The 26,995-nt window shown below is 31.9% G+C and overlaps 1 protein-coding gene and 1 long non-coding RNA gene across 3 annotated transcripts; both read left to right on the plus strand.

Annotated features, from left to right (window-relative positions):
- The first annotated feature begins 24,281 nt into the window (after positions 1 to 24,281).
- LOC127122155 (uncharacterized) lies at positions 24,282 to 26,995 on the plus strand. 2 transcript variants are annotated; one of them, XR_007803509.1, is made up of 2 exons: positions 24,282 to 24,693; positions 26,092 to 26,995. It is a non-coding gene; the product is annotated as an uncharacterized LOC127122155 (long non-coding RNA). The 2 variants fall into 2 exon arrangements; XR_007803510.1 differs by having other exon boundaries at positions 26,096 to 26,995.
- LOC127122146 (uncharacterized protein At5g19025) lies at positions 24,693 to 25,691 on the plus strand. Its single transcript, XM_051052535.1, has one exon. The coding sequence runs from the start codon at positions 24,756 to 24,758 to the stop codon at positions 25,458 to 25,460; it is 705 nt and encodes a 234-aa protein (XP_050908492.1). The 5' UTR covers positions 24,693 to 24,755; the 3' UTR covers positions 25,461 to 25,691.

Genomic DNA, 26,995 nt, shown 5'->3' on the forward strand with positions numbered 1-26,995 from the left:
ATTGAGACCTAACGTTTTATGTGTTGGTCAAATGGAGATGGTTCCAAAAGAAACAATGTTCTTAAGGACAATATGAACAACGTTCATGTTCATCAACATTTGATTTGAAGCTTGGAAGACCATCTGCCATTCCAATACATTATAGGTCATTTTGACTAAAACCCTAATTGTGGGTCAACTAACCAAGGACATAATTCATTAATTGTTTATGATTTTGAGGTGGGATCAAATGCATTGGAAAGCTTTAGATGTCTACTTCAAATGTTATGTTGAACAAAATTCCAAAATCTCAAAGGAAATACATGTGATAATGCAAGACATTATAGGTCCTTTTTGACCAAAGACATTAAAAGTCAAAAAAGTCCAACTTCAAATGCCCATAACTCTTTCATCAAAAATCCAAATGATGCAAAATGTAAGTCCATTTTGATTGTCTTGAAACGATATACAACTTGGATGTTGGAGGTTTTTCCATTTGGAGCTTGCATCATCAAAACAGAAGGGCTTGAAAGTTGGCCAATTTTAGAAACCTTGCCTTGACATGTTTGGCACATCACCCTTCAAGCTCAAATTTCACTAATTTCCAAGGCCCAAATGAAGTTTTGACCAACATGACATTTGTTCCTTATGCAATAAGCTTTCCAACCATTACTCATAAGCTTGCATTTTGATTTTGGACATGGCTTTTTCGAAGGTTTCAATGTAATAGTGCATTTTGTGAAAATCACTTCAATTGCCATGCATGATCCAAATATACCTCATTTGTACGTCCAAAACATATTTGATGATGTTTAGCTTGCCATTCCAATTAGAATTGGGCCCTCCATGCGCCTGTACAGGCCCATGCATGGAGGCCCTTCCCATTCATGCAACACTTTGATCATGCATTTCAGCCATGCTTTTGCTATAAATATAATGCTCATGCCTCTCATTTTGGCAACCTAAGGGCGCCTGAAACTCTGTTGGATTGAATCCCTACCCTCACACCAAAGGAACTCTCTCTTTTCTTCAAAAATTTCAGATCTAGAATTCAGTTTCCTCGACTGTTTTCTTGGATCTAAAAGTTCCTAGACCTCTTCACATTGATCTATTGCACTTCTGTTTTGATAAAGCAAGCAAGGTTTCGTGCTCAATTCACCAGAACTCAAGCTTGCACTCCAACTGGTAATTTCCTCGATTCTCTTCATCCATGAACTTTTTTGCTTGGATCTAATGTTGGCTGAAGTCCTCTCAATAGAGGCATTTGATTTGTGCTTTCAATTTTGCAAAAACATGAAGTTCATGATGAACACCATCATACTTCCAGCTCTGATTTCTCCATTTATAGGGATCTAGAGTGGAAGTGCATGGCATAGGAGTGATGTACATCACTTCCTCTTTCGATTGATATATAGATCGCCTCATTTGGTGGCCATTTGCATTTCTGCATTTTTTTGGACATGGCCGGAATCTGGGAAGCTCGCCGGAGAAGATGAAGTTTCCGATGGCTTCATCGTGTCCAGTTTGAATCTGGACCGCTTGATCTGATTTCCAGATGCAATCAGGAGCGTTGCTTGTTATGACTTTTAATTTCTTCACGTGTGCACGCATTGACCGTGGTGTTTCATGAGCGCGCGCCTCTGGATCCTTGGATCTGCCAGCTCAATTAATGAGCTCAGATCCAAGGGCTCTAGTTTTTTTGCATTTTTCTGAATTTCTTTTTATTTTTGTTTAATTCCTTTTATTTCAAAAAATCATATCTCTCTCATTTTTAATCCAAAAATTATGGGACCAATTGCATTACTTGCCAAATAAATTCTAGTTTCTATTTCTGATTTTTAATATTTTTTATTTTGTCATTTGATATTTTTTGTGAATTTTCTCTTTTCTGGTTATTTTTAATTCATTTTAAATAGTTTTTGATATTCAAAAAATACAAAAATATTTTCCTAACCTATTTGAATGATGATGGATCTATGAAAAATATTCTCATCAATTTTTGAATTGATTTGAGATTTATTTGAGATTTTAGTTCAATTAGGTTATTTTTATTCATTTTTAACTGATTAAAAATAGTTTCTGACTTTTAAAAATGCTGAAATTTTTTGTCAAACTTTGTTTGACCTTGTTGAACTTAGGATAAATCACTTGGACCTTTCAAGGTTGATTTGAAGTGATTTTGAAGTTTGACCTTTCCATTTTATTTTAATTCAAGTTTATTTTTATATTAAAAAATGCCAAAAGTATTTTATTCTTTTCTTGACTTCCAATCATCATCTCACTTCTGTTTTTGATTGTTTGACCTTGACTTTCAATGTTATTGGTCAACATATGAGGATTGGTACATGATATTCCATTTAATGCATTTTATTTTGTCATTTCCATTTTCTCCTATCCATCTTCTCTTTCTTCTCCTTCTACTTCTTTTCTTTTTGATCAATGAGTTGAAGGTTGATAAGTTAGCATTGATTAGGGAGATTTAACATTCCTTGATTCAAATCTAATTCATCTTGATCAATTGATCAAGTGAATGGCTTTGCATTAAGGATATGTTGTCTTCTAAATCATGCAAATGGCTTAAACCAATACAAGATCATTTCTCTTCTTCTTTTTGGCATGGCAGGTTGTTGGGACTTGGTTCACTAATCAAGACTCCTAACTTGTGTTTGTTGCCTACATTATTATTGACCGGCCTCAGATAGTTGTGACTTCTACATAAGTCCAATTACGATTGCTTGACATAGCGCTAAATTTGCCTTATGGCACACTAACCACTAACACTAACTATTGACAATTAACATTTACTTTATGCAACTTACTTTTATGCAATTTACTATTCTTGCACATATTATCCATTTGTTTTTTTCCTTTGCTCACTTGAGCACATGTTTATGTTAATGCCATTTGCCTTTTGCTCACTTGAGCACATAATCGTGTATATATTATTGTGCTTGTGTTTTTTTTTTTTTTTGTGGACCAAAGTGCAAAGAAATGGACTTAGTTTCTAGGACTTCCCCTATGCAAAGAAATGGAGAATTGGACTTAGATTCTAGGACTTTCCTTATGCAAAATTGGAGTAAAAGGATCTTAATGATGAAGATGGATTGGAAGGACCAAATCTCTAAACTCACTCATGTCCATTTTTTTGTTTTACTTCATGAAACTTTTGATGTGTGTGCTTTTGTGCTAGGAGTCCCCATTTGAGCTTAATTGGAGGACCATTGCCATGTTCATCTAAAGAAAGAGATGCCAAAGCCATTGGAGGATTCTTGAAAGCATGACCTTGTGTTTGATTGCTTGAGATATTTGCTTTGTGGTTGTGTTAGATGCCCAAAAGTGCTTATTTAAGCTATCATATGTGGGCATCTTTCACTCTTTTGCCTTGCTAAAATTGTCAAAATCACATTTATTTTACATGGAATGCGTTACATTGATAAACAAGCTTGGTACCTTTGATGTGTTTGTTATTGTGCAGGAAAGGCATGAATTAATTGATAATAAAGACACAAGAGAATTGGCAAAGGAACCAAAGCAAAGGAGCATTTCATCTGCCTGCTCGCTAGGCGAGGCTGTGGCGAAGAATGGGTTCGCTAGGCGAGCTCCTGGCGAACAGCTCCAGTAAATTAGCAAATTAATTCGCTAGGCGAGCTCATGGCGAAGTCTGCAGCGAATTCATTCTGTTTTGGTGAAAAAGTGCAGCCAGCACTCACTCGCTAGGCGAGGCTCTAGCGAGTCCCCAGCGAGCATTCCAGTAGAAAAACCTCTCAACCTCGCTGGGGGCGAGCTTGAAGCGTTTCCTTCGCTAGGCGAAGGTATGTTCGCTAGGCGAACATGACAGTTTAGCACGCCCTGTTTTCTCTGGGCGCAGGGGCCTTTTTGTGCCCATTTTAGGACCTCGCTAGGCGAGCTATTATGCTCGCCTAGCGAACATGACAGTTCTGCACTTGTCTATAAGTAGCAGGTGCCACTTTTGGGCACCATACCTCATTTTTACCAACTTTTCCATTTTTTGTACTTTCTCCTAGATATTTTACAGCATTGCTTTGTGGGAGATTTTATGCCCTAATTTCATTTCTCTTCATCTAGCAACCATCTTCCACAAAAAGAAGGTGGATTCCCATCCAACTTCGATTATTCGACTTGGATGTTGATCAACCCTCTTTCCTTACTTGCCGACCAAGCTACCATGAAAATGAGTAGCTAAGTCTTCCATTTGTCAAGGTTAGATGTAGGTGATTTCCGAGCTTTGTGTGTAAATGTAAGGATCCTCATATGTAAACTCTTTAACGGTAAATATATGATGAAAACTTTGTTTCTATTTAAAACTCTTTGTGTTGGTATTTGATCGAGAGATGTTTACCGATTCTTGACCTAGGTTTTCATCCAAACTTGTTTGTTAGCTAGAGATAGTAACGAATGATTTTGTTCACCATAAGGTTGAACCAAAAAGTTGTCATTTTGATAGATTGTGTTCGAGAGAAACAATGGATCAAAATGGCAAAACTCACAATGGGTGTTCGAGAGAAACGCATTGAGAGGACCTTGTGAAATAATTTATCATCTAAAGGAGTTTATAAGATGATTGACCGAGCAAATACATGCAAAGCAAATGTAATCATTGAAACCTAACTTTGACAATATTTCTCATATTAATCAAAACGTAACTTTTACCGCAATTAATTACTTTGTATGCAAGATAACTTGATTAAAACCAAAACCCTAGTGTTACATTAAGTTAAGATTAATTCAACCATTGAACGGCAGTGATATCTTACAATCTCTGTGGATACGATAACAAAACCCGACACTTAAAAACTGTCTCAACAGGTTGCTTTATTCCAAAGGATGGGAGCTACTCTGATCATCAATATGATCTCAAGAGAGGGACTCCTAGTGTGGTTTCACTTCTTATCCCTCACCTTTTTATTTTCCTTAGGACTTTAGCCATTCTTCTTCTTCTCTCCACTCTAACCCAAGCCAAAACTTTTGTGCAAACATTTAACTATTGTTTTCAAACATTAGAAACCTAAGCCTTATGCTTTTGATTTTCAAACTTTCTTTTCATAATACTTATTTTGAATTGAACCTTTTAATCTACTTTGACCATTTTTGTATATACTTCTAATTGGTAAATATAACCCATTCAAATTCTTTTTTTTGTGGTTCCAATGGCCACTTCCTTAATCAAAATTTTTCATAACCTTTAGCTATTAGGTTTGAGTTATCCTTGTGGTAGATTTAATACTCACCTATATCCTTAGTGATGGACAATGAGTCTTCCATGCTTATTATAGGGTTAACCCCTCACTAGCATGTTGAAGCTATCCTCACATGGTGGATTTGTGGTTTGGTTGAGTTTTCTCCCTTTGATAACAAAAGACCTTAAGGCTTTTGGACCAATCAATTCACCAACTCTTTTGAGATTTTTACCCCGAACTACGAGGTTTTGATCCTAATCTTTTTATAAGATGGTACGTAGGCAATGGGTTCATCCATCCAAACACAAATGTAAATAACTTGTACATTCTCTTCTCATCTCTTCAATCATGTTTGCACAAACAAAATTTTCACAAAAACAACAACCATTGCAACAAGTGTGAAAAGGACTCCCTAGGAGTACCTAGGATGTTTTGGGTGCCTAACACCTTCCCATTGCATAACCAACCCCCTTACCCAGATCTCTGTTTCTTTTACTAGTTTTTGTTAAAACTTTTTAGGTTTTTGTTCGCTTTCTAACCATTCCTTTGGATAAATAGAAGTGCGGTGGCGACTCGACTTGTATGATTTACCTTGGATTTAGTCAATATCTCTAATGGTAACGAATACCCCGCTACAGTGTCTTAATTTCTCATCAAAATGCATCATGATTTTAATAAACGAATCATGAATCTCTATGTTACTCTTAAACTTTGAAGAAGGAAACCAAACAAGTTGTGTTCTGGAGATGGAAAGAATCCTATCCCCCTTTTGTTATTGTTTCCATTTCCACTTGCAAAGCTTAGTAAACCACGTCAACAACAACAATATGTAAAATAATAAATCTCATTGTAACATGAAGAGTGAATTACATTTATCTACCTATAAGTGATGGCTCCATGTCATAATGGACAATTTACCTATTTTTTTTATCAAGATAACGTGTAAAAACCCCTTTTAAAATTAAAATTGTTAGAAAATTATTTGCGAACTACCATGTCATAAGAAAGGACTAATAAATTAGAATTGATAACACTATAAAATGTGAAGTTTTAGTTAAATTTACTTCTTGAATTATTTGAAAAATAAAGCTCTTTTTAAATAGTTAGAAAATTTAAGTTTATATGAAATGATATTATTAATTTAAACAATACTTTAAGTGGAATTTGCTTCTATATGATGGTTGTATCCATAAAAATTACAAGTGGTTTGCCATACTTGTTCTTTCTATAAGTGGTGCCAAACTATTCATAATCAAATCTGTTGGTAGAATCTGTCAACAAAAAAAAAATTCTAACCGTCCATCATCTGTAAAGCTACACTCTAAAAAAAATGTTGAATCATTATCAGTTTTACCTTGAAAGTAACTCAAAGTAGAAAAAATATCTTCGTCTTCAATTCTAACCCAATATATGACAAGTTCAAACACCTTGTGTTGTGAATGCAAAAACCATTGACAACCTGTTCACATAGTTGGCATGTGCTTATCCTCATTCTTCTTATTTTTCCATTCACTCTTACCCTCTTTATTGGAAAGTAATCGACAGACAACAATCTTGTTCTCGTGATTACGCATCACATGATCCTTCCTTACCACAAATCCATGAAAACATGCATACATTATGTAAAATTGAATAGCTTCTTCCTCTATGATAAATTCCATAGCTCTTATATCATCATCATGTGTAATTTCACTAAAATATTTTTTACCATTGATATCCTCTTTCTCTGATGTATTTATATTAGTACCATCCCCATTTCCACTGGTGAATTCTATGCTTCTCTATCACGATCGAAATGCAAAGATTCTTCACTATAGGTACACATTTTAAATTAAATTTACCTGAAATAAGAGACAATAAAAACTATTTTTTGAGACCTAAATAAATATTATTCATTATACCTCAAAAATTAAGTATTATTCAATATCATATAATTTGTATTAAATAAAATATTGTAAAACAATAATTATTTGGTAAAACAATCTCTATAATAGTGCTATGGCGCGTCTATAATTTAGTTAATAATTTGTTTATGCACCTAAATGTATTTAGAAAGCTCTTCATATGATTATTCACAAATATTTTATATTTTTCCATTGAGTATTTTATTGACCTCGAATTATAAACAATTTTTATTTAATAACTCCATAAATATCAAGTTTTGCCGATTGACGGTCTGATACACTCGTGTTGCTTCCACACTCTCTTTCTCTCTTTTATATATATATATATATATATATATATATATATATATATATATATATATATATATATATATATATATATATATATATATATATATATATATATATATTTGTTTGCTTAACTTTTTAACACCTCTAAAAAAATTCTTTTGGAAAATTAGAGGATAAATTTGAAGGTTTTCAATTGAAAATCGAGTTCCAATTTCACTTATGTTTTGAAGTTAAAACTCCAAGAATTCAAGCCATTTGAGCTCTCAATTCATCTCCTGCAATCAAGTGGAAGCAAACCCAAGCAAATTGAGATCTAGATCGAGCCTCATCACTGTAAACAGAAGGTGAGATTTGTCAAACTTTCTCTCTTCGATTCTCTCTCAATTCTTCATCATTCTCTTTGATTTTTGGTTGGCTGAAGTCATACCAATGTAGGCAAAAAGATTGAGTTACTTTGAGGTCAAATAGAAGCAACTCAAATCATGAACCTCAAATTTTAAATTCATGTATCTTTCAATATACTTGGAATTTGAAGAAATGGAGGTCATATTCGTGCTTCTGAGCATTTTTCCTTTAAAATAAATATACTCACTTTTCATTTTTCATTTGGTTCATGGTGGACCAGTCCGGTGAGGACCACCAGAGAAGATGACCGGAGCTAGGGCTCTGGTGGTGTGTTAGCTTTGCCCATACCATCTGATCATGGTTCCACGTTTTAATCAGGACCCTTGCTTTTGCATACCACGCGTGTACACGCATTGACTGAGGTGATGGATGGAAGCGTGCGCTTGACCATCAGATCTGTCACCTCAATTTGGGTCAAACAACACAAGAAGACTAAGTTACAAAGGAGTACACACTACGACATCATTATCGTACATAAAACTTGTCTAAGCTTCGAATATGACCAACATCTATAAACCACATTATCAATTATTCTACCCTCTGTCATGGACTTGTTTGTATCATTCTTGAAATAAGTATCATTCTTGTATTTTTCATGTTTCATATATTGTTTCCACCAATGCACAGTTCGGAATTTTCACTTTCTCAGCATTTGACTTCCTCAATCCACTAATCCAGTTAACCTCTTCCATCCAATTACCAGGATTATGGTCCATCCTCATCCAATCTAGAATACTCTTCCAAATGTTCTATATCTCCCTACATTGAAAAAATAGATGATCAATGGTTTCCTTTTCATTACAAAAGCAACAAATATCCTCATTCAAGAACCCAAATCTAACAAGTTTATCTTTTATAGTCAGTTTCCTATGGCACGCCATCCACAAGGTAAAGAGGGCACGAGGCCTAGTAGTATTATTTTAGAACATTCTCCTCCAACTAACCTCTTGCATGTCCCCTGATAGACCATCATATATTTTCCTTATTTGAAAGTTCTTAGTATGCACCGGGTTATTCCATCCAAGGTTGGAAATGACAACTTTCCTTATCTTCAGAATGGATTTCAGGATCCATGAAGAATTGCTTATCATTGCCATAGTCAGAATGTCTTGTTCCTTTACATAGTAGCAGTGGATCCATTTGATCCACGTGCTATCAGATTTACCATGCAGATTCCAGAGTAACTTGATCAGACATGCCTTGTTCCAATTCTCTATATCAATGATATTTAAACCACCCTGTCTTTTGGGAGATAAAACCTTCTTCCACGCTATGGGAGACTTCCTGGTTATTTTACTAGTACCAGACCAAAGGAAAGTCCTGCAAAGGGCTTCAATTTTCCTAATCATTGTCTTTGACGGACGTAAACATTGAAGCCAATAATTGGTAAGAGCAAAAAGGACATTTTTGATCAACTACGTTCTCCCTACAAAGGATATCAGACTGGAAATCACCTTGTACATCAGTTTATCTATAAGAGGCATATAGTGATTGATGTTGAGTTTTCTATTGGTTAGGAGAATGCCAAGGTTTTTGAAAGGCAGACAACCTTCAGTAAACTTTGTAGTGTCTTTGGCAGAGGTAAACATTGAAGCCAATAATTGGTAAGAGCAAAGAGGACACTTTTGATCAACCATGTCCTCCCTGCAAAGGATAGCAGGCTGGAAATCTGATGATTGACCTTGTACATCAGTTTATCATAAGAGGCATATAGTGATTGATGTTGGGTTTTCTACTAGTTAGGGGAATGCCAAGGTATTTGAAAGGCAAGCAACCTTCAGTAAACTTCGTAGTCTCTTGGATACTCTTTTTCACATCTTTAGGGACATTACCAAAATAAACCTTACAATCTGAGAAAGCTTCAAAGACTTGCATCAGCATCTCAATTGACTTTTGGTCACCTTTGGAAAAGAGGAGAAGATCATCAACAAAGCTCAAATTTATGATTCCAAATTTTTCACACTTGGAATGGAAATTAAAATCAGGCAGGTTCTTAAAGTTCTGGAAGACTTTTTGCAACTATTACATAACAACAACAAATAACAAAGGTGAGATCGGATCCCTTTGTCTAAGGCCTCGTTTGACTGCTACCTCTAAAACATTTTAATACTTCCCAAACATTGCCAAAGAACAAAATTAAACTTTATTTATTTTACTTTTTTCTATTATTGAAATTTAAAATCTTTTTATTTGTTTAATTGTTTAATTTGTGAATTTTTTTTCTTAGTTATTTTTACTATGAAATTTTTATTACATGTAGAGTAATGTCAACTCAAAATTTTAAATTAATTTTTTTTTAAATAGTCGAAATTTTTAATTAACTATAAGACGGAGTTTTAGATCAAAGATGTGGACATGCATAGGGCTCAATAGGGCATTAATATTCTCTTTCTCTAATGTATCTATATCAGTACCATCCCCATTTTCACTCGTTAATTCTCCTGTTTCTCTATCACTATCGAAATGCAAACATTCTTCACTATAGGTAGACATTTTAATTTAATTTACCTGAAATAAGAGACAATAAAAACTATTTTTTGAGACCTAAATAAATATTATTCATTATACCTCAAAAGTTAAGTATTATTCAATATCATATAATTTGTATTAAATAAAATATTGTAAAACAATAATTATTTGGTAAAAAAATATCTATATAATAGTGCTATGACGCTTCTATAATTGGTTAACAACTTGTTTATGCACCTAAATGTATTTAGAAGCTCTTCATATGATTCTTCACAAATATTTTATATTTTTCCATTGAGTATTTTATTGATCATGAGTTATAAACAATTTTTATTTAGTAAGTCAATATATATTTGTTTGTCTAACTTTTTAACACTTCCCAAGCATCTGCCAAAGAACAAAATTAAACTTTATTTTTTTAACTTTTTCCTATTATTGAAATTTAAAATCTTTTTATTTGTTTAATTGTGTGATTTTTTTCTTAGTTACTTTTATTTTATGTAGAGTATTGTCAACTCAAAAATTTAAATTAGAATTATTTTTTAAAAGACAGTAGAAAATTTTAATTAATTATAAAAAGGAGTTTTAGATCAAAGATGTGGACATGTTCAGTAGGATTTTACTCTAGAAATGAAAGTGGAGACTACTTCAAGAGAAGGAGGCAATGTGGATGGGAATTTTGAGGCATAGGTATGAGAACTTTCAAAGTGGTGCACTTGGAAAGAAAAGTAAGAAGGTAAGTGCAAAAGAAGTTATGTGGTGGAGAGATATCGAATTAGTAGGTCATCAAGAGAAATATTTGAAGACAATTTTAATAAAAGTCCAACCAGACACCGACAAATAGGATGAATTGTTTTGGATGGAATTTGAAACGTTTATGATTATCTATTAAATAATCATAAACTTTGAAAAATATCTATTATTTAATAGATAGTTTTTTTCAACGTTTACGGTCAGACAGTGTCTTCACGTTTATGATTATTGAAGATATTGTTTGGTTGAAAAAGTATCTTCAACCTTTATGATTATCTATTAAATAATTATAAACATTGAAAAATATCTATTAAATAATACTTATAAAAAAATTATGAAAAATATCATTTGATTTTCTTTTGTCCTGAGTTCTTCAACTCTCAAATATACTGATAAAAAAATTAACATTTCATGTTGATTTATCTTATTAGAATGCTAGAACTAAACGTTGAAGATAACATCATCTATATTATAACGGTGTCATGGGAAAATTTCAGCAACTTTATTTTAACTACTTCAACATGGCATTATTTTCAGGGGAAAAAGAAGGAATTTGAAGGAGAAATAGATCAACTTACATGTGATTGTTGTTGTGGTGAAGATGAAAAAACTGTTGTTGGCTACAACTTTGTATGAATAGAATTTACCTAAAATTGAACTATTATAAAATTTGTAGAAAAGAAAATGGAGTAAAAAATTAAAGAAAATTAAATATGGATTAAAAATGGAATTGTAGTGTTCTAGTAAAAAATTAAATAAAAGAGAGAGAATTAAGATGGAGTGAAAAGATATTCTCCTTCCTAAATCAGAAAATGGAGTGAAGATAGGCTTTTCCTTAAAAAAGATAAATCATAATTAAGATAGGGTAGTGATAACTTGTATCCTAGGGGTACAAGATAACACATCCACTTATAGAAAGTTTGTATTGAAAAAACTAATTATTAAATTAATTTTATATTTTTATTAAAATCAATCCACAATTTTCAACACAAAAATATTTTTTTTAGTTCTTATCTTGTGCCTCTAAGACACAAATTAGCCATAACCATTAATGTAATGGGTCAAATATGAAAAATAATAAATCTCTGTGTAAAATAAACAATGAATTACAGTTGCTAACTACAATATCTCAAGAAAGAATTAAGAAAGAATTAATGGATTGAAATTGATAACGCTGTAAAATATGAAAATATAGTTGATTTGCTTCTTAAATTGTTTGAAAGAAGGCTCCTTTTAAATAATTAGAATGTTTAAATTATATGAAATGATATTATTAATTTAAATAATACCTTAATTTTTATTTATTTATTTAATTACTATATAATATTATTTTTTATTGCATTATTTTTAATTATTAAAATTATATATATATATATATATATATATATATATATATATATATATATATATATATATATATATATATATATATATATATATATATATATATATATATATATAAATTAGAATAAGGCCTCTCCATTTATTCGGTCCACCCTCCCTTGATGTTAGAAGATATTCTAATGGTACGTGGAGAAAGGAGATACACTAATGCCTCTCTTGAGATAGAGCAACATGGTTCTAGTGTAAATTGAAATTATTCAAGAGTTTTATTTTAATATTTAAAGTGTTTTGCGTCCAATTTTTATAGTATGGACCAAATTATGTAACTCACACTGTTTCTAGTAGCAACAACATTAATTACTTGAAAATCAATTAGATACATTACAACATTTATTTAATTTTTGATGGATATGTCTAAGGAATCCAACTCTTAGATTGAAAACAAAGATTGTTTATTTAGGGTAATATGTTCATCATGTCTTGCATGCAAGGTCAAATATTAAGCTGTGGCAATATTTTTCAAGCCATTTGTGACGTTATAGTTTGAGGTAAACTTGAATAATACAAGACCATGATGCACCATCCGTGTTTCATATCAAGATTAGGATAACGAGCACAAAAGTTTCCACTTCTCTTATTGCAATCAGACTCACATAAGCTAGGGTGTTCCTCAATAGATTTCATAACTGAACTTGTGCAAAAACCTGAAATTAAAGTAAGAAGATTACATTGACAACCTGAAAAGCCACATTATTGCTTTTCAAATGGAGAACAAATATTCGAACACCCTCAACATAGGTCATTGTTTAATCTAATCGAAAGAAAGTGAGATATAATTGTTTGTGATATTTAAGGAATCCAACTCTATAAAAGAAAACAAAGATTGTTTTTAAAGTATTTGTTAGGTCCATCATGGCTTACATGCACGTATAATGGACTAACTAGTTAGGTGCATCATGGTCTTCAATAGTTTAGAAGAAAATTAGTCCTTTAATTAGGGGGAATTTTGATTAATTTCATTTGAGTTATGAATTATATAAATAGAAATGCAAGATATATATGTTAGTGAGAAAGATGATATAAAAATACATACAGAATATTGCAAGCATGAAGACAACCATAGAGGCAAGCTTAACAGAGGCCATTGTTGATGGAAAGAAAACCAGTTATAGATATTTGTTGTATAGTTTTATGTTGCAATGATTCATTCTCGCCACATGAGCCAATTTATAGAGACATTGTCCAGTTATTATGGAGTTCTTGTCCCCACACACCAAACAAAACAAACAATTGAAAATATCTTAGTAATTTTAATTCTTTTCCATATTTCTGTACACCCCAATTGAATTAAATATATTTTTGTAAGTAATTAATTTAATGTCAAAACATAAAGATACACAATTTTTCAAGACAAATAATAAATTTATAGAGTAAAGAGGCACATCTAGGGGTGTTCGCGGTGCGGTTTGGCCGGTTTTGACGGTAAAAATCATCCGAACCGCAAGAGAAAAAAACATGCGGTTCGGTTTGGTTCAGTTGACTTTTAGAAATAAAACCAAACCAAACAAAACCAAACCAATGCGGTTTGGATTGGTTCGGTTGGTTCGGTTTTTTACAATATTTTTATTGAGTCATACATACACCTATAGAGAACAACGTAACTTTGTATTTAGTCATTCATACATTACTAAATAACATAAAAACTTATCATATTTAGACAAAAACTTCGCATTCAATATACACAAAATTAGATTAGATAAAAATGGAATAAAAAATATATATATATATATATATATATATATATATATATATATATATATATATATATATATATATATATATATATATATATATATATATATATATATATATATATATATATATATATATATATATATATATATAATAATAGAATAAAATAATATCAAAGATATTATAATAAAACATAAAAAACATATGAGATGAGAGATTAGAGAAGATGAAAAAAAGAACAAATGAGATGCGGGATTGAGAAGAAATGTGCGATAAAAACGTAATTGGAAAAGAAAATAGTAACATAAAAGATAAAAAAGAAAGAACATAAGAGATGAAATATTATAGTAGAAAAAGTGAAACGTACATGGTAAAGAAGATGAGAAGAATGTGTGATACTACTGGGAGAGATTTAAGAAGGTTGAAATTGAAATCCTAAGTGTGAGTAAGAGAAATTCATTTTTAATTGTAAGGTTAAGACATACTAAGTTTGAGTTTTGGATTGAATGTGGGATAATTGAAGTTTGAGTCGTAACATAATGCGGTTTGGTTTGGTTTAGTTCGGTTTGAAAAATACAAACCGCAAACCAAACCAAACCGTGCGGTTTTGTTAGAGAATGACCCAAACGGATCCGAACCAAATGCGGTTTTTTGCGATTTTGGTTTGGTTTGGTTTGGTTTGCGGTTTTCTATTGGGTTGGTTTGGTTTTGAACACCCCTATGCACATTTATCATCTCCATTATAAAAATAAGTCAATATAATAACTACAATTAAGTTAAGATCTCCGTTTATTTTTTTACACATATATTAGAAAATACAAAAATATTATTTTAAGATGTTTCACTTTTATTAAATTAATTATATTAAAACATTGACATAAAGAATAATAATTAAAAGATATAATTGAAAAATCAACTATCATTTCTATATTGAATATCTCATGTGTCAATATTATCCAATATACTTTTAAAATATATAATATATTAAATTTTGAGTGTTATAAATTTATATATAATTTTTTTCCCGCTTAATAAATTATCTGGTCCATCCCTGCCAATAAATCTTGTCCTCACAAAACTCTAAATTACATATTTATTAATGTCATTCATTTTTTTACTCCAAAAATATTGTGAGAACCCGATCCTGAGATATTGTCCACAAAATACTCTAAAATTACCTATATATTAATGTTATTCATCTATGTTTTTACTCAAACACAATTTAATTTAACTATTTGAAAGCTAATGGATCACACAAATGAGATATTGTCAACATTTATAAAAGAAAAAATAAAAATAAAAAATCGAATATTTGGTATTCCAAGCAACAATAGGAAAATCTATTTGATTTAATATGTTAGAAAAACATCTCAACTTTTGCAACTTTATTAAGATAAAAATATCTCAACCAACATTAAAATATTACAATTTATGCTATTTCAATAATTTATGTCATTGGTATGCATATTTATTATATAAAAATAAATTTATTACAATTTAAACTCTTTCACATTTTCTCAATTGAAACATTTCAGTTTATAAATCATTGCACATAAACATTAAAAAGAGAATTATCTTATTTTTATCAATTACAACCTCTTATTTTTTTGTGCTTGTTGTACATTATATTTGACCGAGAATAATTTTTCTCATATGAATTTACTCAAAGACTTTCGATTGAATCATTTCAATTTATGTGATTATTGTACACATTTATTACATGGAAAATGAATTATCTTAAATTATGCAAGTTAATTATGATATAAAAAATAGATAAATCATTGCATAATAGAACCAAAACACTTACTGTATATGGTGTTCCTAACAGCAACTCCAATGAAACAAATATTTTGGTTGCTTGTTTCATATTTTATGGGTCTAAATTATCATATTACATTTAAGTAATTTTTAAGCCATTTTAATTATTTTTTCTCCAACATTAATCGTAAATAAAAAACCTATATTTGACTACCAAATTATATTATTTTATTTGTACTATATTTTAATAATCAATTTTTAATTGACTTGGTTCAAAAAAAATTATATTTAATGTTAAGTTCTCTACTTTTGAAATTGTTTCACCAAATTTCATCTCATAAATTTAAGAGATCAATGTTGTCACATCATCACACTCAAATAATTAAAAAATGTTAGAAATCTCAAATCTCTAATTTAATCATTCAGTTAAAAGTTAAAAATGAAGGATTGAATTGGAGATTTGGGATTTCTAACATTTTATTATAGACTTTCAAGAAAACAAACTAAAAAACAAGAGTATTTAGAATGGAAGGTTGATCTTGAAGGCTCCAATGTCTCAGAATAGAACCTTTAAGATTGAGCTTAATGTGATGAACCATAAGTGTCTTATAACAGCACGTATCTATGATATTTATTAAAAAGTTAAAAGGAACGAAGAGTGGATAAAAAAGAAAAAAAATCTTATAAAAATTGAAAAGTCACATATCTAGATGTATTGGAAGCCTATCGCTACATGATCAAATTTTTTATTTATTTTTTAAAATAAATAAATTTGGATATTTCTTTTACACATATCGGAGTCATATGTCATATCGGAGCGTATCCGTATATCGGATATGATTCGTTTTGAATTATCCGAGCTTCATAAGTATCAAGCCATATCAATCTAACAAATATGCATTACCTCATCACATATCAAATGTAATAAATATGATAACTTTGAAAGAGAAACAATGAGATGAGTTAACCTATCACTAACATACCCTTAAAAGTAAACAACAGAATAATGGTTAAATATCACTGAAGCAGGACATGTGCAACAAGAAAGACTCACAGTTTATATAATAAAATCTATTAAAAACAGAATATAACACTACAAGAAAAAAAAGGGTTATGTAGCAGCTTTGAGAGCAGTTTGCAGCGGCCAAAACCACCAAAAAACTGACATTGCTCCCAACCTTCGTTTAAATTATATATATTAATTCTTAAAAATATAATTTATAATATAGCTAGAAAATAATAAATAATACATTCAAAATATGTTAAAACTCATTTTATAACATATTCTCTCATATGAATAATAAAACTTACATCTAAAGTATATATATTATAAGAAAACTAGTTGTGAAAATGAAACTTTTCTCCAATAGTAAGAAAGTAAATTACAAAATGTTTACACTCTACATTTTATTTTAGCTCCAACACAACAACAACAAGTAGTAAATTATTCAAACCACAACCACAAAATATAATTTGTTCATCCCTTAAATATTGAGACAACAACCATAAAATATAATTTGTTTATCCGTTAAATATTGATACTACAACTTAAGCAACTATGCTATATATTGAAACCAACTTTTGAATCTATGCTACAATAGTAACATTTCAATCACATAAGAAAGAAAGAAACATACGCGTAATAAAGACACATTGATTTTCCATAGTAGTACACTTCAATCACATAAGAAAAGAATGAAACGGTTGGAAATTTTGAAATGATGAAAAACTTGGAATAGGAATTGAAATAATTTATTGACTTTTAATAGATAATAAATGAGTACAAGTAAGAAATATATGAAAGTGAATTTGAAATAAAGCAAGAGAAAAGGTTTCTTTACCTTCCTTGAAAAATACAAAATCCATGACTCGCAGTCACTTAGAATAATATCCTTAAATATATTGTGATACCAGAACTCATCAATAGAAATGCTTAATATCAATATTCCATTTTTGTATAGAGATCAAACTGCTTCCATAATCTTGTACTACACTATTATCTTCGATAAATGCAAGTTTGAAGACGAGGGTTGAACGAGAGGAAAGTTTGAAGACAAGGGTTGAACTTGAGAAAAAGAAAAGGTTGAAGACAAGCCAATGGGTAAGATAGGTGACTCTGAATACTAAGAAAAGAAAGAAAAAAAAGAGAGTAAGAAGAAAGAAATAAAAAATTGGGAAAACAAAATAATTGAAAAAAAGTGAATGGAGAAATAATATAATGGGAAAAAATAGGGGGAGAACAAAAGAATGAAAAAAAAAACTATTATACTCATTTACTTATAAGAATGAGACTCTTGGTTTAAATACTTTTGATAACCAACTCAGTCAAAGAAGGAGGGTAATTTTTTTCCATTATAATACTTTTGTGAATGATCAAGTAAAGTTGAATTTCTTTAAAATTATTCAATATATACAAATGTGCTTGAAGAATTACTTCTCGGTCAAATGTCTTAATATTTAAATCTTGAATACCTCTATCATCATAACATCCATCATGACGAGACTCGGGAATTCATATAGAGTTCGCTTCTGACAAATAGTTTGTACAAAACTCAATAGATTCTTTTGTGATATAGCTTTCTACAATCGAATATTCCAGACGATGATGATTCTTTGTATACCCTTTAAAAACCTTCATGTAACGCTCTACCGGATACATCCATCGCAAAAAAAAACAAACCACAAATTCTAATCTCCCTTACTAGATGAATAACTAAGTGAACCATAATATCAAAGAATAATTGAGGGAAAAACATCTCTAATTGACACAAAATAGTTGCAGATTCATATTCCAAGTCGTCTAAATTTTCAGGATCAATAACTTTACTATATATAGCATTGAAGAATAAGCACAATCTGGTTATAGTTACCTTTACATTTCTTGGTAAAATGCCACGAATAGCCACTGATAGAAGTTGTTGCATTAAGACACGACAATCATGATACTTTAAGCCAACTAACTTGAGATCATTCATTGACACAAGTTTCTTCATATTTGATGAGTACCATTGGGGAAATTTGATACCCTGAAAACATTCGCAAAAACGTTTTTTTTTTCTTTTTTAGACAAATTATGACATGTTAAGGGCAATAGGTTTTATTTCCTATTTCTTTTGGGGCTAAATTTTGTCGTATATCCATCACACTCATATCTTCGTGAGATTTCTTAGTATCTTTTGTCTTGCCTTTAATGTTGAGAAGTGTTCCAATCAAATTATCACATACATTTTTCTCCACATGCATCAATTAAGACAGTGTCTTACATCAAGACTAGACCAGTATGGAGGATCAAAGAACACCGACCTCTTTTTCCAAATATTTCTCCCACGAGCTTTTTTTGTTTCTTTCCAAAGACACTATTAATGTGTTGTTGTCTTTTATAAACTTCCCTCTCGGTTAAGGGCTTTGGAGTGATATCAAACTCCTGCTCTCCATTAAAAGTCTTTTGCAATCTACAATATGGATGATTAGGTCTTAGAAATTTTTGATGTCCAAGATAAATTGTATTTCTTTCCTTTTTGCAATTGGTGGTTACATGTATCAATTTCACATATAAGACACACTTTATGTCCCTTGACATTATACTAAGAAAAATTATCGTATGCAGGAAAGTTATTGATTGTGCAAAATAATATGGCACACAACTTAAAGTTATATCCTGAATATAAATCATCAACATCAACACCTTCCTCCCACAAAAGTCTTAAATCTTCAATCAATGAAGTTAAATAAACATTTATGTCCTTCCCTGGTTGTCTTGGACCCGAAATCATCATTGATAGCATCATATACTTGTGAGTCGTGCACAACCATGGAGATAAGTTGTAAATTATGAAAAGAACATGCCATGACGTATGGTTAGTGCTCAAATTACCAAAAGAGTTTATTCGGTTAGTAGCAAGTCCAAGCCTAAGGTTCCTCGGTTCAAGGGCAAAATCTGGAAACAAGGAATCAATTTTCTTCCATTGCAATGAATCATCTACATAGCGAATTTTTCCATTACATGCTCTTTCATTTGCATGTCATCTAGTATTCTTTGTGTCATTAACATTAGCAATCAATCTCTTGAACCTTGGAATTATCGGTAGGTATCACATCACCTTGGAAGGAACACCCTTGGTAGTTACACTATCATCGTAATCAACATCATTGTCCTTCTGCTTGTAGTATGACTCCTCACACCCCAGACACTCCTTCAAGTTTTCAAACTCTTTCCTATATAAGATGCAATCATTACGACATGCATGTATTTTGACATAGTCCAAACCCATTGGACACAATATCTTTTTGGCCTCATAACTACGGCTCGACAACAGGTTACCTCGGGGAAGCATTTCTTTCAAAAATTCAAGCAATTTAGTGAAACTTTTATCCGTTCACCCATATCATGCCTTAAGATTAAATAGTCTTAACATATCTGACATTCTTGTAAAAATTTAACATCTCAGATACAACGAATCTTCCATGTATCTTTGCAAAGTAACTACCATATTAGCTTTCTAGAAAACATCTACTCCAATATCATGAATCATGTTTTCTAGAGTATCATTCATAAATTCATCATCTTCAACTGCATGTGACAGATGTCTCTTTTTTGTTACTTCACGATGTCATACCCATTTCATGTAATCTTGAATAATTTCATCACAACCATAATGATTGAATATAACATCCCTTGGATGTTTTTTCATATTAACGCACTTTTTACAAGGACACCAAAAAATCTCATTATTTTTAGTAAGGTTTTGTTCAGCAAAATCAAGAATTGCATTAGTCCATTCTCGTACTCTTTACTTAATTTATTGGCTTTCAACCAACTACGATCCATAATCACATAAAGCTTCTGAAAATAAAATAAAAATAGTACATAACTAACAAAACACTAAACAATAAGACAGTCTCAAAATAATAACAACAACAACAACAATGACAACAACAACAACAACAACACGATTAATTGAGAACTTATACATACCAAAAATGTGATGAAAGACTTGTAAAGGAAAGTTTTGGTTCGAGCTTCCTTCCTCCTTGAATAAGAATGGTGTTCTTTCATTTGCTAGGGTTCAAAAAGTGAATGACCTAGACTTAACATAAACTCTGAGGGAATAAAAAATTTAGAGAGTATTTATCTTAGTTTTACTAAAAACCGAGATAACATATGCACCTGAGAGTATTTATCTCAGTTTTTTGGTTGCAAAAGGAATAAAAAAATTAGAGAGTTTTATCTCGTTTCATTAAAAAACAGAGGTATAATATTCGACTTAAAATCTATAAAAAATAAATGCGTCTTTTTAGTTCTAAATAAAACATAAAATTGCATGAGCTGGGAATCAACTCACAAACACTGAGCAACTATTTATGTCGGTTTTTGTAAAATCCGAGTGAAAGGTTAATTATTATTATTATTTTTTAAATAAAACATGACGCTCCTAGGACCTATACCTTCGATTGTTCATTGTTCGAGGTGTAAGCTTCGTCATAAAAAGCGTTATTTGTAGTAGTGTTTGTACATTATTTCAATCAAAAATGCGTCAGACCTTTCTCATTCCTCACTTCTAAAAATACTCACTCAAACTCTCGACATATCAAGTCTCAAACTCTCTCAACTCATATTCTCTCAAACTCATTCAACTCACTTCAAAGCTTCTGCCATCAACATCCAATCGATCAAAGATCTCACTCAACATCAAACTACTCTCATTTGGTAAGTTTTTTTTATTTCTATATAAATTTGTAGAAAATGAGCATTAGGTTATGCAATAGGTAGTTTAGATATGTTATTTATATGACCAATGTGTTTGATAGGTAGTTTAAATGATCAATGCATTATTTTGGATGTTGGAATGGATTGAATTTCCATGATTGTTGTTCATCTGAGTTGCAGAACATTACAGAAATACATCTCTAAAATATTTCAATGTTTTAATTTCCAAAATCTAGAGATGCATCTCCGAAATTCATCAATATGCATTATTTGGCTTGACCTCATTGTGTTTCATTTGTGTAATGCTTATGTGGTTTACTTATAAGTAAGGTAGATTGAGGTTGATAAGAAAGATAGATTCAGGCACGGAAGAGTTTCACAACACGCGTCGGTTTAGAGAGAAAGAGTTCAATCATCGCAGGCAGCTGTCATTTCTAGCCTGGTTGATATGGAGGCATCAACTTTTAGGGCCCATGCATCTCTTCCTTCATTTTCTCGTAGGAGACATGTGACACCTACTTAGGCACTCGAGGCACCGCATGCACCCGAGGCTCATCAAACACTCGAGGCTCCGCAGTCACTTGAGGGGTTTAGAGGAGGCCCGTCTGAATTATCGGTGTTGCCTTTATACCCGGACCATGCTGTCAGACATATCTCGGACGGAAAGATAAAATTCAATTGTATTCATTCTTTGAAAAACATGTTTGTTATAATATCCAAAAAAGTTGTCGATGTTTTATTTGTCTACGGGACTGTAATGCTTTAAATTGCACCAACCATGATCGAAATATTACTGAACTCCCGCATCCTCTGATTAAGGGGTAACCGTTAAACTACAATAGGATTAAGAGAGATGACGCAATGAAGATGATGGTATACTATTTGGGAGATGACCCGGGGGATGCCCAATAAAAGTTAGAAGCCATCTGAGGAGCTTATGCTAGGTTTCGATTCCCTGAGAGGTTGTATACATAACAACTACATGATGTAAAGTGGGCCACTTGTGATGATGAGCATGTTGTGTAGCATAAAGCATAGACATTGAGAGCATACATGTTTTACTTGGTTGGAACGTCCATTTTTGTGGACAAGAGTATCACTTATATGGATGTGGTCTACTTGAGATACTTTGCTGACTTGGAGCAGATCAATAAGTACAACTAGAAGGCGATTGTTTGGTCTATTTGTACTCCAAGTTAGCTGAAGGTTGTATGTGGAATACCAAACAAATGACAGGCAACATCACACTATTGACAGTAATATTTTTAAATCTTTTAGTGTTTGTGTTTCATTTTTATAGCACTTTTGCATGGTTATTACTAATGATTCATATGTACCATTTTAAGGCTTGGATCATCTAGCACTTCCCGCATATATCCGGCTATTCATGTGCTTCGACTTACACTAATGATATACCACGTGCTTCAACATTCATCCCGCTTAGAGAGAATCAAGTGACCGAGCCATACAAAGTTTATCTTGACCATATGGTAGCAGAGGATATACATCTCCATACGTACGCCGATCAGCGTGAGACAGGTGCCTTGGACAACATTTCCTTATACTTTATGGTTAGCTTGTGATCCACGTCTGCTGTATCTTCATCTGCCTGAGCGCGTCATGCGACAGTTTGGCTACATGCAATTTGTTCCCATAGACCCCTTTGATTTTGTTCATCTCGGTATGGCACGAAGAGATGTAGATGTCATGCTTGATGATTAATTTAATTATCTAGTATTGGATGAGGCACGGAGTATCATAGCTCCTAACGACTATAGTGATGCACACGACTACATCCAGTGGTATTTCAGAGTGTCACATCTTTATATGACAGCAGATGCTCTTGGAGATCCACATGGGCCAACTCGTCAAGAGATACTATATGAGGAGCAAACTAGGGAAAATCATGTTGTTGATGTGTTACCTTGATGTCTGCGTATCATGGATATTACGCATGTCGTTATATACAGAGGAGTCCTTCCTGAAGGCTCTGAGGAGAGTGTCATTCTAGATGTCATCATAGGGGAGACACTGCAATACAAGAGGCAACATATGAACAAGGGGACGTAGTCGGTCATACGCAATATTATTAATATTTGTATTAAGAACACTATTATCAGTTGTATTTTATTTTGACTTTATTGTGTACTCCGAATTTATTAATTTATATATATGTCATTTTCATATTATTTTGAAAGTGTATCGTTTAATTTATATAAAATTGAATATGATATTATAGCTATATTATATTGTCAATTTCATTAGTACATCTCTAAAACAAAGTCAAAAGTTTCTGTCTGGGGAGGATACACAAATGCATCTCCGAATTTTATCTGATGTGAATACATAGATACATCTGCGAATCAACTTATGTCAAAAAAAAATGTTTCGGTGAGGTGTACATAAAATAGTTTTAAAGATACATCTTTAAAATAAATTTTAGAAAAAAAATATGGAATAAATCTCAAGTTGGGTATAATTTAGTGATACTCATAATACATCCAAAAATATATTTTGGGAATCAAAGAAACATTTTAGTTATCATATTGTTTTTTCTCTAATGCTTATGGTGAGATAATCCTTTTCCATTTTCCATTATGATTTGAAAAGGATGAATCCAAGCCCATTCTACATTCATCCTATAGCCCACTACACTTTCTTCTCAAAAACGTGTCCTTGTGGAAGTACTTTTTCATTTTTCTCTTATGTTGGCGTGTATGTAACTTAACTATGACCCTATAAAAAATTTAAGATTTCATTTCACATATACTATGAATATTATTAGTATTATTATTATCATATGATATGATGATAACAAATTAGTGAATGATGACCCTTCTTTGTCTTCTTAGCTTCTTCATCAACTCACTTTTCAACCCCTAAAACCCATTTCCATCACACTAATTTTTCACCTCTTCAATTTCTCAATCTTGTTTATCTCTCTTTGATTGAATCATCATCTCATCACATATTGAATTTAAATTCGAACAAGAAGCAAACAAATCTCATTTTGGGAATTTGATCCATCTGGGCACCGACAGAATTTGATATTTTTCTGTGCTTAGATCACTTCAAAGTTACAACCTTTTCGAGATTTTGAATTCTGGGTCGTTTGAATCTCGGTTAATTACTGGTGGGTTTGATCTAAAAATTCGATTTTTCTAGATTTTCTTTTAATTTTGCGGTGTTTTTGAAATGGTCTATTTCCATAGCTCAATCTCTCTTTGTAAGTCAGTTGATCAACCACCAAATCCACCCATGGCGAATTCGATTGATTTCGGTTCGAAATCTAGGCAAAGCAATAACTTTCAAAGGAATCGGAGGAATTATAATAGTTCATCATCGATTTCTCTTCAGATTCCACCTTGTGATCGATCTAGATCAGCTATAGTTGATGTTGTTATCTTCGTTGCTGTTGTTTTATCTTGTGGCTATTTGTTCTTCCCTTACATAGAATTTTTAGTGGTTAATTCAATTCAGATTACAAGCATGGTGTTGTTGTTGATTAAGGAAGAGTTTTTGATTGCGCCTTCGATTTATATATCTATAGGATTGAGTGTTGCTTGTGCTGTGTTTGCTACTTGGGGTGTTGTTGTTTGCACAACTAACAAATGCGGTAATCGAAATTGTAAGGGTTTGAAGAAAGCTGCAGAGTTTGATATTCAATTAGAGACTGAAGATTGTGTGAAGAATTCGCCTTCTTTTGCGAAAGATATCGGTGTTTGTAAGAAGGGTTTATTCGAATTGCCCCGCGATCATCATAAGGAACTTGAAGCAGAACTCAAGAAGATGGCGCCGATTAATGGAAGAGCTGTGCTTGTGCTGAGAGCTAGGTGTGGTTGTTCTGTTGGTAGGTTAGAAGTTCCGGGACCGAAGAAACATCGAAAGATCAAGAAGTAGGCGCAAGAACGGCTATCCTTTTGATTTATAGGGAGGAGAAGGATTGAAGAAATGGATAATTGAATTCGATATAGAATCTGTAATCTGTCTGGATCTGATTTTCTCATTCTATGAGGAATTTGGATGTTTTTAAATAAGCCATTTGGTAATAAGTTGTAAGGAACTATGTTTCATACAAATTTAGTTGGTTATATACTTGAGAATATACATAAAAACGTTAATTTGAATTTACTTCTTTAGAATTCAAGGTTTATGATTCTCAACAATTTCTGCTTTTGGTTTCTGAATTGTATCATGTTTTTTGTGATAATTGCTTATGATTTAAGTTCATGATTTTGATATAAGTTGGAGGTTTAAAATGGAGTAAGAACATGTTTAGATTGACTTATCTGAGTTTATCTACTGGTATAATGGTATAAGCACTTGCGAGAATGTTTGGAAGAGCTTATGGAAACGACTTATGACATGTTCATAAGCTGTTTTCAGCTCATTTTCTTAAGTTGTTGAATGTTTCAACATTATTTTCTTTTTTGTTATAGAAATAGCTTATACATGAACATTGATATGAACATGGCATAACTATTTTTTTGCTATGTTGCATCGGAACCTTGTAATGTGTTTTTCGTTGTAGGCAGACACTTATCGGAGAGGTTGCCTGAGGTGTTAACCATGGAGCGGATTGCTCGAGTACATGGCATCTCTTTTGGAGGTAAATATTTGATTTCTTTTGTGTGAAAATTGAATTCTATTGTGATGACAACAATTCGGTGATTGTTTGAAGATTATTGTTGTCTTGTTATTTATTAATGTTTACGTATGTAACGTATGTAACGTGTTGTATATCTGCTTCACGTAGAAGTATGGTTCTGAATAGAATATTAGGGCAAAAGTTGATTAATGTAGCCGACCCCATTTAGTGCGATAAGGCTTCGTTGTTGTTGTTGTTTGTATCTGCTCCATGTTTATGGACTTATGTATACCCTTGAGTATAGTACTTTCAATATTGTCTTTTCCACTATGAAATCTGAGGTTATAGTTGTGTCGCGATCTTTGATATCGCAGAAACTCACAGCCAAATGCTTGATTTTTGGTTATGAAGGAGCCGTTGGTTTAGATTGTGGTCCGCAGCCTGTTTATGGAAGTTGAACTAATCGTCAAATTCAGTGTGTTGTCAAATAGATGTTATATCGCGTAGCGACATTTTAACATTCGGGATATGCGATTTAGTACAGTTTTGTCGGATTGCGGTTATAACAGCACTATGGCATGTAGCGTAGCAGAATTATAACTCTTATTTTCTGTGTTTTTTATGATTCACGATTGTCAACACTGATCGAATTCGAAGGAAACCGACTGCATTTTTTTCTCTGAAACTTTGGTTGAAAAGTATTATCTTCTTATTTAAGTTGTTCCTTGAAAACTTGCAATATTCACCTGTTTTTTCAATTGCACTCTGCAGCTATTCTGTTATTTTTTTCCAATAACTACTTCAATGTTAAGGTTGAAGATATATATCTCCTTGGTTGAATAGTTCA

The sequence above is a fragment of the Lathyrus oleraceus genome, chromosome 1, assembly GCF_024323335.1.
Source record: "Lathyrus oleraceus cultivar Zhongwan6 chromosome 1, CAAS_Psat_ZW6_1.0, whole genome shotgun sequence".
Taxonomy (NCBI): Eukaryota; Viridiplantae; Streptophyta; class Magnoliopsida; order Fabales; family Fabaceae; genus Lathyrus; species Lathyrus oleraceus.

What these genes read in the sequence shown, in the direction of transcription:
- LOC127122146 (XM_051052535.1), top strand. Translation starts at nt 24,756, where the DNA reads ATGGTCTATTTCCATAGCTCAATCTCTCTTTGTAAGTCAGTTGATCAA.